This window comes from Ambystoma mexicanum, chromosome 13, assembly GCF_040938575.1.
Source record: "Ambystoma mexicanum isolate Mex_15411 chromosome 13, UKY_AmexF1_1, whole genome shotgun sequence".
In the NCBI taxonomy this organism is placed as follows: domain Eukaryota; kingdom Metazoa; phylum Chordata; class Amphibia; order Caudata; family Ambystomatidae; genus Ambystoma; species Ambystoma mexicanum.
In genome coordinates, this window is record NC_090938.1 from 337124736 (window position 1) to 337137859 (window position 13124).

Consider the following 13124-nt stretch of genomic DNA (forward strand, 5'->3'; position numbering starts at 1 on the left):
CAGCCGGTTCCCCGCCGCGGATCTGAAAGGGCCGGCGCTTAACGAAGAGAGACAGGTTGGAAAGCGCTACACCTAAGAAAATGTTTTCCCGGGGCCAGGGAAGCGACCCTGGTGGTTCGTTGCCAGTCACATCCCCACCCGGGGACCCGGCGGCGAACGCCCCACAAAACGGGTAAGAGGGGGGAGGTGGGGGAGGGGAGGTTGCATGATTGAAGCAAAGATAGGCACACTGAACGTCAAGGGCCTTAACTCCCAGAACAAGAGATCTCTCACGAGCAACATGTTCCGTAAGCAACCCCTAACGGTTCTTTTCCTACAGGAGACACATTACAGGCAAGGCAGGGAATCGAAGATCAAAGGGAAAGACATTGGGTGCAATTACTGGGCCTCACACAGAAGTTCTAAGAAGGAAGGAGTGGGAATCCTCCTGAGCAGGGCGTTCCATCTCACAGACATAGAAACCAAGAGGGGGTTTGGTGGTCGTTTTTTGGGCAATAAGGGAACCTGTGAGGGAGAGCGCGTTACCCTGGCCACTCTATACGCGCCCAAACTCAAAAGAAATACACTTTCTCACCCGGCTCTTTCATGTCATGGACGAGTGGGCAGAGGGAGCCATGATACTGAGGGGGGACTTCAACCTCATAATGGACCCGAGGCTTGACTGGTGGTCCGTGAGAGGGGGGACACCCAGGGGCGTCTCCAAGGACAATCTGGCCCTGCAGGCCCTCCTCAGAGAGCACTATTGGGTGGACATCTGGCAAACAGCAAACCCGAACCAGGGTGGGCACACCTTCTTTTCACCCCCTCATTGCACCTACATCAGAATCAACCTTTTGTTAATCTCAGAAGAGAGGGGTGGCACAACAGCCGAAGGTGGAAGCCATAACTTGGTCGGACCACAAACTCCTCATAGCGAATTGGTCACTGCCCATCTCCCCAAGATCTTCCTGATGGCGTTGCAATGACACACTCCTCAGGGACCCAGTATTTCGTGATTTCATGAGGCAGGAAATGCTGGCCTATTTTGAGACAAACGACACCGGCGAGACAGATATGTCCATGGTGTGGGATGCCGCAAAACCCACTTTCAGGGGCCTTCTCATAGCGGAGGGTTCGAGACGTAAGCGAGAGAGAGGCCTAATCGAGGGTAAACTCTACGCAGAGTTGAGCGCTCTGCGAGCCAGACTGGGCCTCCCGGGGGTGGATCGAGGGGCTCTCCTGGAGGAGATGCAGGGCAAAAGACAGGAACGCCACACGGTCCTTATAGGGGAAGTCATCAAGAAAATGAGATACATTAAGCAGAGGTACTACGAACGGGGAGATAAGGTGGGGACCCTACTGGCGCAGAGGCCTCAGGGCTGCAGGGTTGAGAGGGGAGTCACTCGTCTCGGGATGAAGAGGGCGGGATTCACTGGGGCAGCGAGGAAATAGTGGAGTGTTTCGTTGACTATTATAGCAAACTCTTTTCCAAAAAGGCAGCCGAATCACTGGAGGATATCCGCGCCTACCTGGCAGAACACCCTCTGCCTAGGCTGTCTGATGGGGAGCTAGAAGTCCTGGAGAGAGAGATATCGGAGGAGGAGGTGGAGGACGCCATCAAAAGACTGAAGGTGGGAAAGGCACCGGGGGAAGACGGCTACACAGCCAATTTTTACAAACAGACCCAACCCGTCCTGTTGAAGCCCCTGGCCAAACTGTTTAACCAGATCAGGAACCGGGAGTCCATCCCACCGACATTTTTGCAGGCCCTCATTACCGTTATACCCAAACCCGGCAAGGACCAGACGGAATGTGGGTCTTATAGACCCATCTCACTCCTCAATCTGGACGCTAAGATCTTTGCCAGAATCCTGGCCACCAGACTTGAGAGCTGCCTCTCGCGCCTGGTACACCCCAACCAAGCGGGATTTGTCTTGAATAGGCAGGGTTCTGATAATATGCGGAAGACGCTCCATGTGCTTGCCTCGAGAGGGGTCCGCGACGAAAGCGCGCTTCTGCTGGCCCTTGACGTGGAGAAGGCCTTTGACAGGGTCTGCTGGGCCTTTATGAGGGAGGTATTCACGACCCTGGGTATGGGCCCGAGGTGACTAGGTTGGATCTCCGCGCTCTACTCCTCCCCCTCCGCTAGAGTGGTGGCAAATGGGACCGAGTGGAGGACATTCGCCCTCGCGCGTGGTACACGGCAGGGATGTCCTTTGTCCCCCCTAATTTACGCGCTTGTGATGGAACCATAGGCAATCTCGATCCGCAACGATGCAGCCATATGGGGAGTACAGGTCAGAGAAATGCAGTGCAAAGTCTGCCTTTTTGCTGACGATGCACTGCTCTATATCACAAACCCAACCCAAACAGTCCCCCGAATGCTGCAGGGCCTCTCGCGCTATGGGGACCTATCGGGGTACAAAGTTAATCTGGAGAAATCGGTGGCGTTCGTAGGGGGTGATTTATCAGACGCAGAGATGACCTTTGTTAACGGGCTCCCCTTCAGGCTGAGAGACGACGGATTCCGGTACCTTGGAGTCCAGGTCACCCGTGACCCCAAGGGCCTATACCCGGCCAATTTCCCCCCCTCTGGTCAGCAATTCGGAAAGACATAGAGCGATGGTCAGGGTCGGGGCTCTCCTGGATGGCACATCTCAACCTCATAAAAATGGTAATCCTTCCCAAGTTTTTATTTCTTTTCCAAATGCTCCCGATGCTGATCCACAAAACGTTTTTCAAAGAAACGAAGCGAGTCCTCCTCAACTTTCTCTGGTCAGGGAAAAAACACAGAATCTCCTATGAGGTACTGACCAGACCGAAGGAGGATGGAGGGGTGGGATACCCTGACCTTGAAACATACCATAGGGCCTCCCAACTGAGGGTCCTGGTCGACCACTTTGCCCCGGGGACGAAAAAACAATGGGTGGCCATGGACAACGGGCCTCTCGCGCCCGTCACCATGAAGGAATGGCTCTGGGTCCCGAGGAAAAAGATCCCCAGAAGTGTCTTGTATCACCCAGTCCTAAAAGTGTTGTGGTCCCTATAGAAAGAGGGAGGTGGTTACCACCGCTGGCTCACAACCTGGCCCTCCCCCCTGAGCTGCATTTGTGCCCCCCCTTCCTGGCCAAGATAGCAGAGCCAGCGGCGTACCAGACGTGGTTCGAGGCAGGCCTTAGCAGGACTGGTCACCTCTGGGTGGGGGGCTCTTTCTTACCCCTGAAAGATCTGGAGGAGGCCCTGGGGATAGGCACCCTGTCCCCCTTTCACTATCTCCAGCTTAAGGGAGTCCTGACCGAACCATCCTGGGGGGACACCCTCAGGAGAGACCTTACAGACTTCGAAAAACTCCTCCTTTCGATGAGGGGCTCCAAGGGAATAATATCCCGCCTCTACAAGCTCTTCCTCTTTTCTGTCCCGCGAGACCCCCCACCTGCACGCACACAATGGGGAAAAGACCTGGGTGTGGAGATCGACGAAGAGAGGTGGAGGGAGATGTGAAGGCGGGCTAACCGCTCCACGGCCTCACTCCAGTATCGCCACCAGGCCCTCAAGGTATTGCATCACTGGCACTACCCCCCGCAGAGGATTGCTAGAATGAGGCCGGGGTTTGATCCGCATTGCTGGAAGTGTAGGACCGAAAGGGGGGATTATATTCACATGTAGTGGAGGTGCCGGTGGTCCAAAAGTACTGGGAGGAGGTTTTGACATGGATTAAGGGGATAGACGGGGTGGAGCGGCCTTCCTGCCCCTGGCTTCTTCTTTTCAGAATTGACATTGGAGACGATCATGAAAATACCCATGACCACATGCTCCAGGTCATGTTGGTGGCCAGATGCTGCCTGGCACAAAAATGGAAGAACCCCGGAATGCCCGGGGAAAAAGCATGGGTCACCAAGGTACGGGTCATTTATGACATGGAATTCCTCACGCATTTACTTGACGAATCTAGATCCAACATCGACGAAATATGGCTCCCCTTCTTCGAAAAATACACCCGCACAGTGTAAGCTTAGGCTCTGGACCCAGAGAACCCCCCTCTGGCGGCCTCAGGCCAGCGTTCATTGGTCCAACTCCGAATCCTTCAAAGCTCGGCCCATGACTTCGGCGTGCCAAGTGCACAACATGCAGACTTTGCTATGCTCTTTTCGGAACCCGCCAAATTCGCAATTATTGGGAACTTGAACTGGTGGGGGGTGGGGGGTTGGGAAGGGGTGGGGGCGAGGGGTTATAACTGGTTTCCTGTTTATTCATGCTTAAATATGCTCTGCATTGTTGTAACACAGGTGCGAAACCTAATAAAATTTGATTTTAAAAAAAGGGGGAGGCGGGTGTATTCAGAGGCACAGATCCCCAAGGATGCCTAGCACCTCTAGTGCTTATGGGGGAGCCCAAGAAGAGTCCTTGGATCAGGGGCACTTTCTTGAGACTGCCTAGCAGTGTCAGATAAAGCAAGGCAGGGCTCTCGTTATTTGGAAAACATGTGTTTAGGTGGGACACGGGAGAGTTATGTTCAGTTATTATAGACAGAGTCTAACACGTGAATATCATAGGTATGGAAAATGGGCTATTATTTATTATTATTATTATTATTATTATTATTATTATTATTATTAATAGTGTTAGGTTTTTTGTTTCATAATATCTTTTTAATAGGGTTTAATGCCTGATCCACCCTGCTTCTAAGCACTGTAAACATTGCCTTTATTATTATTGTGCAATTTAATTGTACTCAAATGTGCTGTCCCCATAAGTCTTAAGGGATGAGACAGCTCTGCCAGCATTGTACACACATTGTAACAGAGACTGCAGGCCATACACAGGTGTCTCTGTTGAACGCTTGAGATTATCCAGCAGTTGGTCAAATATTAGTGCAGCACATCTGGAAAACTCTAAAAAGCTGGAAATTGCGGACTGGATGTTGAGATGTGTAAACGTGCCACTAAGGGGAGAGTCACGTGCAAACCTTCTGGAAAAGTCACTTTTGTGAAGATAAGCAAAGAGTAATTATTTCTGGCGAGTGGCTACTTTGTTGTGATAAATCGTCCTGTAAAATGTAGTACGTTGCTTTTCTGTGTTTCTTTTCTTTTAGCTCAAATCTTAGGTTTCGACTTTTAACCGAGGGACGGAGATGTGGGGCTGTGCATTGGCCTGCACATGGTAATTCAAACAAGGTCTATTCGGATTAAAACATCCATTAAACACTGAAGCATCACATACACATGAAAGGGATTAACCATAGCCATTACATCACATTTAAAACACAGCATTACCATTGTCAGGACGTTTCACAAATAAGAATACAACTATTTAAAACCAGGTTTCTTGAGACAGTTAAACCATTTTCTATTCATTTAAACCCCCCTTTGTCAGGTACATAGCTCTTTTCAAATAGTACAAAAGAGCCCAGGCTGTCAGCACAGAGTCTGCCATCCAAAGGAAGAGTAATACCGGCCTATATAGGCAGATATTAGTGAGCTTGACCACCTGCAAAATGGTGGACCGTCTAACCTCCTCATAAGCCCGACAGAACAGTAGAGTACAAAAATGCTTCTGGTCTTCCCTCAGCACCCCACAGGCTGGTCAGCTGGGATCATTTGGGAAGCTGGGCCACTTTTCCGTATTTCCCCTTAGCTGTAGGCAGTCAAACCTTGCCCTTGTTATGAGCCATCTTTCCTTCTTTTTCGGGCTCCACAAAAGATAGGGCTGGATCTCAGACACCCCACTTATAAGCACGTGTTGACTCTCAGAGAACGTAGCACATTCGGTGGTCCCCCTCTTTTCCTGTGCCACCCAAAACAGTGCCTGCTTGTTGACTCTCAATTGCATGGGTGACAGCAATGCATCTGGGGGAAACAGGACCTGGAGGTTACTGCTGCACCAGGACTCCTTCACGTATGCCAGCCGGGAATTTTACGGCAGCTATTCTTAACAATAATGGCACTAATAATAAAATGGCATAAGGTTGCATGCTCATTTGCCCATACGTGTAGCCCAAAAATACTTGGGGCGGCTGCCCATTGATCCTGCCAAAACTCCACCCTCAGTTCCCTGTGAACTGAGACACTAGAGGTTGAGCCCGGAAGGCCCAAGAGCTGTTTTAAGAATGTATAAAGTGGCCGCCTTTGTGTGGGAAGCATAGACCTTCAAAACTGATTTTAGGGGCTGGCCCTGGCACCTACTTAAAAAACAGGAAATTCCTTCTGTATACTGGCTCATTTTCAGAGACTATTTTTTGATGTGTGCATTTCCCATAACTGCCTCTGAAAATCTGACCCTCATGTAGTCAAATTCTTTGACCCTTGGGATGATTTCCCCATTACAAACCTTGGGGTGCATCTTACCGGGCCTCTCCCTTCCTATCACCCCATCACCGCTGACTTGGTGGAATTCATTTTTAGTCCCAGGCTATTCATAAAGTCTGCATAAGCATCAATCACGGCCTGTAGGGCCCTTGGAGTTCTGGCCATTAGAACCGTATCGTCAGCATATGCCAGAACCAGAAAGACAATCCCACACAGTCATTAACTATTGAGTAATTAACAGCTTCACAGCTGACAGTGCAGTGCTATTCAAAAGATTAAAACAAATAGTTTTAGTAGACCCGATAGTAGGTTCGTTGGGATGGCCTAGACATATGTATTTCTTACTTTTGTAATGTGAGATGTACGGACATCCAAACGTGAATGCTTACATAATAATACATTATTTTAGTGATATTCATAAGGGGTGAGCTGATGGGGTGGCTGGGAGCAGAAGCAAGAAAGCTGTAGCGAGATGGCCGGCTTTGGGTGCAGCTCATCTTCAAAGAGCTTTCAAGATGTTGCCCTTGTTTGATCAAGTGGTTCCCAATGCTCTTCTCCTGGAGATGTCCAGCAGAGTCTTTGGGCCTCATTAAGAGTTTTTCTAAAGTCCACCCCCCGATTACTGGGGGTGGACCCCCGATCCACCCCACATAATTAGGAGTTCACGACAGTAAAGCATGCAGACTTTTTGGAAAGAGCAAATGCGCATGTCAAAATCTGCATATTATGAGTTTATAACTTTAAAAACTTTAAAAAAATAATTAGCATGCCTGTGTGGCGGATGGAGATGCATATGATGCAGTGGCGGGTTCATGCCGCGACTGTCTCATATGAAATACTGGGTTCTATGTGGTTCGATTTTCCACTTGCCTTGTGGCCTTCTACTTTGACTCAGCTATGGGGACTTTTATTCATTTTTTTTCTTTTAACCCACTACCTTACCCGATACAACCCCTACACACATGCACACACTAGCAAACACACATATTTATAAATATATATATATAACGTAAATAAAGTTGACAGAAAGAGTTGACGTAGACCACAAGCTACGCAGTCGATGTATAATGAAATAATGCACTGCATGGTCATTAATAATGCTTCTCTGCTACAGAGGCATTATGACCAGATGTCCTGTTTTTTCTGGGACTTTCCCGGAATTGTGCTCTCAGTCCTCTGTGCCATCCTGGTTTTGGGGAAAGGGAGGGTAACGGACTATTCCAGAATTGTGCCCTCTGTCCTCTATCCTGTGCTAGTTTTGTGGAAGTGAGGGCGATAACTTAACTTAATCGGCAACAATTATAAACTAAAATCTTAGGGGTCTGCAACCTTTGGCTCTCCAGGTGATCTGGACGGCAAACACAATTAAAAAAAAAACAGATGTCCACAAACTTGTGGAACTCTCCTATCCCTTGAACACCCGTTTTGTGTTGATTAACTGCAGCAAAAAAAATTGTACACATTTTTGGGTAAAAATGATCATATATTTTTACTGTTCTCATAAGAGAGTTTGTTCTTGAATCATATTACAATCTATATATTCAATTACAGATTCTGTTACATTTTATGTCTCAACATTCATAAGTGACTATTCTGCATATCGCGCAAACAGTTAATTCCATGAACCAAAAATATTTTTTTTATGAAAATTGATCAAGCAATAACAATTCCTTCAGAGATCATAATAGATTATGATAATAAATTCCCTATGTTGTGTTATCCAAAAGATTTGCTCAACGCATTTTGGGATTATGTTCCCTTCATCAGGAGCTCTTTGGTTCAATATCAATCATGACAGAATGATGTTGAAATAAAAAATTAAGCATCAGATCAGGATAGCTGAGTATATTTTTTATATAACTCTTTCCAGATATAACCAAGTGCAAAGATTGATTATGTTGCTCATCCCGGTTTTTGGGCTTGAAAATCTGTTCACCCTAATTAGAGTGCAAAGGCAGTGGGCATCTTGGAGAGGTTCCTAGCCATTTTTTTCCTCTAAGATGAACAAATGGGTTGTCGCATCCTAGCACTGCTTATTAGGCTGTACTTCTGTATGCGGTAAACCTCTCATAAACCCACAATTAAGCAGTCTGTAAATACATGCAGTGGTTCAAATACCACCTGGTTTTCTTGTTCCTGTTTATTTCATAACTAGGCCCTGTGAGCCGCGTTGTCCTGAGCTGGTCCAGCTATCCCTGGGTTCTCCATTTGCATCACCTAGCTTTTCCTGCACTCCTCCCCTTCCAAAAGGTGTGACACCCAGCGTATCCTGGTGAAAGGCAGGGCCTGCCTCAGGACATGGTCAGATGGCAATGGTATTGCTTGGCTCAGCGTCAGGGAGAGAGGTGCCCGCGGGGTACGGCTTTGGAGGGGAGTGGGACTCTACATGTTGGGACATGCAAGCCTTACCCATCACTCTTTTCCTCTCGGCAGATACTCCATCGACCGGCACTCCGATCCAGAGAGGTTCTTTACCATCGACCCGCAAAACGGCACCATCTCCACTGCCATGAGCCTAGACCGTGAGGCAATACCCTGGCACAACATCACTGTGGTGGCTACTGAACTTGGTAAGGAATGCCTGCATCTCTGGGCATCACCACCGGAAAAAGGTTAGCGGGTGGTAGGGCAGTGTTCTGCACTATGTGACACAAAGGGAACCCGGGTGATCACTGACAGCAGAATGGGACGGCATCGACTTTTGGAGAGCATTCATAGTAATATCTGTTTTTTATGCATCACTTCATGCCAGAATCCTCCTGATTCCAAGCCCTCCAATAACAGTTGTTATTATTGCCCAGTTTAATAGAACCCAACAATTAGCAGAGTTTCTCTCACGAGGGAGGAGGGTATTGATATGTGGGGGGGTGCCATGGTTGGCAAATGACCCCACGAAATCAAGATCACCTTGATACAGTATTGGCTTTTTAGCCAAGAACACTGTGCATGCTGGGACTGGTAGTCATGGCAGAGGTAGAAGTCCCAGGAACAACAGTGACAACACTGTGGGTTAAAAAGCCAGAGCTAGTAAACGATGATCCTGCTGATGTTTAGCAGCAGATGTGGAGCACTCGTGGAGCGCCCTTGCCAGGATAAGGCATTGAAAGCATAGGGCATGCTCACTACTGTGCAGACACTGACTTACATCAGATCGTTTTGTTATGTTATGAAAATTGGCTTTTATACTGCTCAGAGTAGTGGACTTAAAGTGCCAAAACTTTGTCTGTATGGGTGAACTGTGACCACACCAAGGGTGTAACCAGACTGTGCTGTGTGGGGTGAAAAAGAAATGGGGAAACGGTAAGTGGGAAGTGGCAAAGAGGGGGAAAGTTGGAGAACAAAACAGGCACAAAAAGGGAGAGATAACATAAGGCTGAGTTATGGTGATTGCTGGGATGCATGTATAGTAACATGGGTTTAGACCAAAAAGATCATGACAAGAATCAAGAAATATGTTGCTTGAAAGGGTCATCCTATATCCTCCAGCTTGCAATTTATTGAAAAAGAACACTTGCAATCAAAAGGGTGATTTCAAACCATTACATTTATTAAAGTCTTGTGTTCCAAATGTCGGGTCGCTTAATCATTTAAGTAGTATCTGTTTTTGACCCCTACTATTGTTTCTCCACTGTGGTTTCAGTGGATCATCAGGAGGTTTTCTTCAATTTTCAAATGATTGCCATCTAAAGAAAAATGAAAAAGAAAAGGCCATGAAAGAAAAATAAATATAGTGAGATTTAAGTGATGCAACTCAAACGAGCACTTAGTTTGGCTCTACAACATGAATCATCATATATTTCTTCAAATTAAAAGATAACTCACCCTTAGTAGATTCTTGTGTGTATTTTGTAGTTTTGTCCTTACTTCCAATAACTCTATTTGGTTTAGTTGCTATTTACCATGAAGGCTGACTGTTTGTCTAAATAGTCTTCATGTTTTAGTGGTAAGCCTGTCAGTATTACAGAAGTATTTTAATTTTGGTTGTCTACAGAATGGGAGATTCACTACGACTAACAGTAAAGTTGGAATTCTCATTATATTTCCTAAAGGGATAATGCCTTACCTTGTTTTAGCTATTAGTAGGATTCAGTTGTCCCATGGAGCTTCAAGCGCTGATCAGCGCTACAGATCTGATATTCAAAATGGCTTCCCATTTACTATTCCACATTGTGATGTCAGCTCATATTTGTACGCGATGGCGTCATCGCGTAGCGCCGCATCGTGCCCATCTTGGGTTGGAATGAACGCTATAATTTACCTTTGTGGTTTATGAAAAACCAAGATCTTCATTTCTGCACATTCGGGGTATTTAGTACTTAGAGCAATTATACAATAGCTGCCAAGGGTATATAGAAAAGCTAATTCAATTGTACCATCTCTGTCTTTAGGGATAAATCTAAACATTTCCTGAGGTTAGTATGGTCTCTGTATATTGTTATTTTTTCAAACGTCATTAATAACACATCTCATTGTCCTGATTTAAACCGGAAGTACATGTGTCCGTAAGATTGATCCATTTTGCTTCTTTTCTTTTCAGTAGTAATTCCTTGTTTCCACCTCTGGGTGGTAAGTTGCCTTTCTCTATTCCAAAGACTTATCTGGTCTAAATTGGCAAAATTGGCAATCGAATGTTCCATGTGGAAATGGTTCCATTATTCTTAGTTTGAATATCGTATTGTGCTGCCTATGTATAATTGATTGCACATGCATTATATGCCACATATGACAAATTTGGAGTTGCAGTTGATTAACTGCAGGATCATGTTGGTTTCACCATTGGGTAGCAAAATTGTATCTTTCCCATTCTTCATTTGAGGGCATATTTTACAACTGACACATTTATGGTTGCCCTGAATTGACTTTAGGTTCCACATTGTCTGTAATGTTTTAGGTCCTTGTGTAGGTGTAAAATAGCTGGGGCTAATTAAGTTCTTAATTGTCAGTGCCTTTAGAAATGTCACTGCTGGTTCCTCATCCAGGTATTTGCGTATATCTTGGTCTAGTCTAAGGATGCACCAGTGTCTATTCAGAACTTTCCATATGTTATGTACATCCGAGCTATATGTTTGTAATTAGTCTTAGTTTGCGATATGGGTCTTGAGGTGTGTCTTTAATTTTGTTGGTAAGCTTTAGTGAAAGATTTCTTCAATTGCTTTTCTTCATATCCTCTTTGCCTGAATGTTTCCATCATGTTTTCTGCATGTTTTAAGAATTCCACATTGTCGGTGCAATTTCTTTTGATTCTGAACAGCTCTCTATATGGGATGTTCCTTGTAATGTGATGCAATTAACACGTAGAATGCTATTTCCAGCTGTGGGTTTTAGGTATAGAGTACTGTGGATGATGCTCTATTCTCCACATAAAGTTCTAAGTCCAAATAATATATTCTTTCTTTACTCTCATTCATAGTTAGTTGAATATTGTATTTATTGGTGTTCAGAAATGTAACATATGCAAGGAGGGGTGCTTAGTCTCCGTCCCAGATTATAAGGATATCGTCAATACAAGGTCTCCAAATATAGCGTTCATGCCAACCCAGGAGGGCCGCAATGCGACCCTACGCGATAACACCATTGCGTACAAATACGTGGTGACATCATCACGTGGACTCGTAAATGGGTGGCCATTTTGAATCGCTGATTCGCAGCATGGATCAGCGTTTCAAGCTCCACGGTACAAGTGAATCCCACTAATAGCATAAAAAAGGTAAGAAATGATCCCTTTAAGAAATATAATGAGAATGCCAACCTTACTTTTAGTTGCAGTGCATCCCCCATTCTATAGACAACCAAAATTAAAATATTTCTGTAATATTTGCAGGCTTATCACTAAACCATGAAGACAATTTAGACAGTCAGCCTTCAATGTAAATATCACCTAAACCAAATAGAGTTATTGGAAGTAAGGACAAAGCTACAAAATACACACAAGAATCTATTAAGTGTGAGTTATCTTTTAATTTGGAGAAATACATGACGATTCATGTTATAGAGCCAAACTAAGTTCTCCTTTAAATTGCAGCACTTAAACTTCACTATATTTATTTTCCATTCATGGTCTTTTCTTACTAATTTTTCTTTAGATGCCAATAATTTGACGATTGTAGAAAACCTCCTGATGATCCACTGGAGCCACAGTGGAGAAACACGTGTAGAGCTCACAAACAGATGTTGGTACTACTTAAATGATTGGGACCCAACATTTGGAACACAAGACTTTGAGGATTAAATGGTTTGAAATCACCCGTATGATTGCAAGTGTTTTTTTTCAATAAATTACAAGCTAGCGCATATAGTATTGTATTGTATTGTATTGTTTATTTGATAATGCGCACAAAACCCAGGGGTAGCCGGGCGCAGCAGGTACAAGGTTACTTAAGCTTGGGTTACATACAGAGTATGGGCGAGAAACAACATAACAGTACAGTAAGAACATATCAATACACGCCGTGTGGAAGGAAAAAAAACTAGCATATTGTAGTTTTGAGGGAGTGTACAGGTGTAGGTATGAGAACAGAATCGATTTGGACAACGGTATCATGGTCATTGGGTGCCACGAGAGTTAGTTGTCATTTGTCCAGAGCCAGTTTTTTACCTTGCATCTAAAATTGGAGTAGGGTAGGTTGGCTCTCAGTGCAATGGGCAGTGCGTTCCAGGCCTGGGCAGCTTTGACAGGGAAGCTTGCTCCGCCCGCTTTGGAACGTCTAAATCTAGGGGTTTCGAGCAGGTAGTGGTTAGTAGCCCTAGTATGGTGCCTGGATGATTTTCTAGTCAGTCTGGCTGAGATGTAGGGGGGAGCAGTGTTGTTGAGCCCTTTATGGGTAAGCGATAGTGTCTTGA

At 45.6% G+C, this 13124-nt stretch overlaps 1 protein-coding gene across 4 annotated transcripts in view; it reads left to right on the forward strand.

Annotated features, from left to right (window-relative positions):
* CDH24 (cadherin 24) overlaps positions 1–13124 on the forward strand; it is a 1353690-nt gene that overhangs the window by 1106528 nt on the left and 234038 nt on the right. For all 4 annotated transcript variants that reach the window (XM_069633835.1, XM_069633833.1, XM_069633832.1 and 1 more), the window contains one exon: positions 8718–8854. In XM_069633835.1, coding sequence (XP_069489936.1) covers positions 8718–8854 — 137 coding nt within the window. The remainder of the gene's footprint in view (positions 1–8717; positions 8855–13124) is intronic.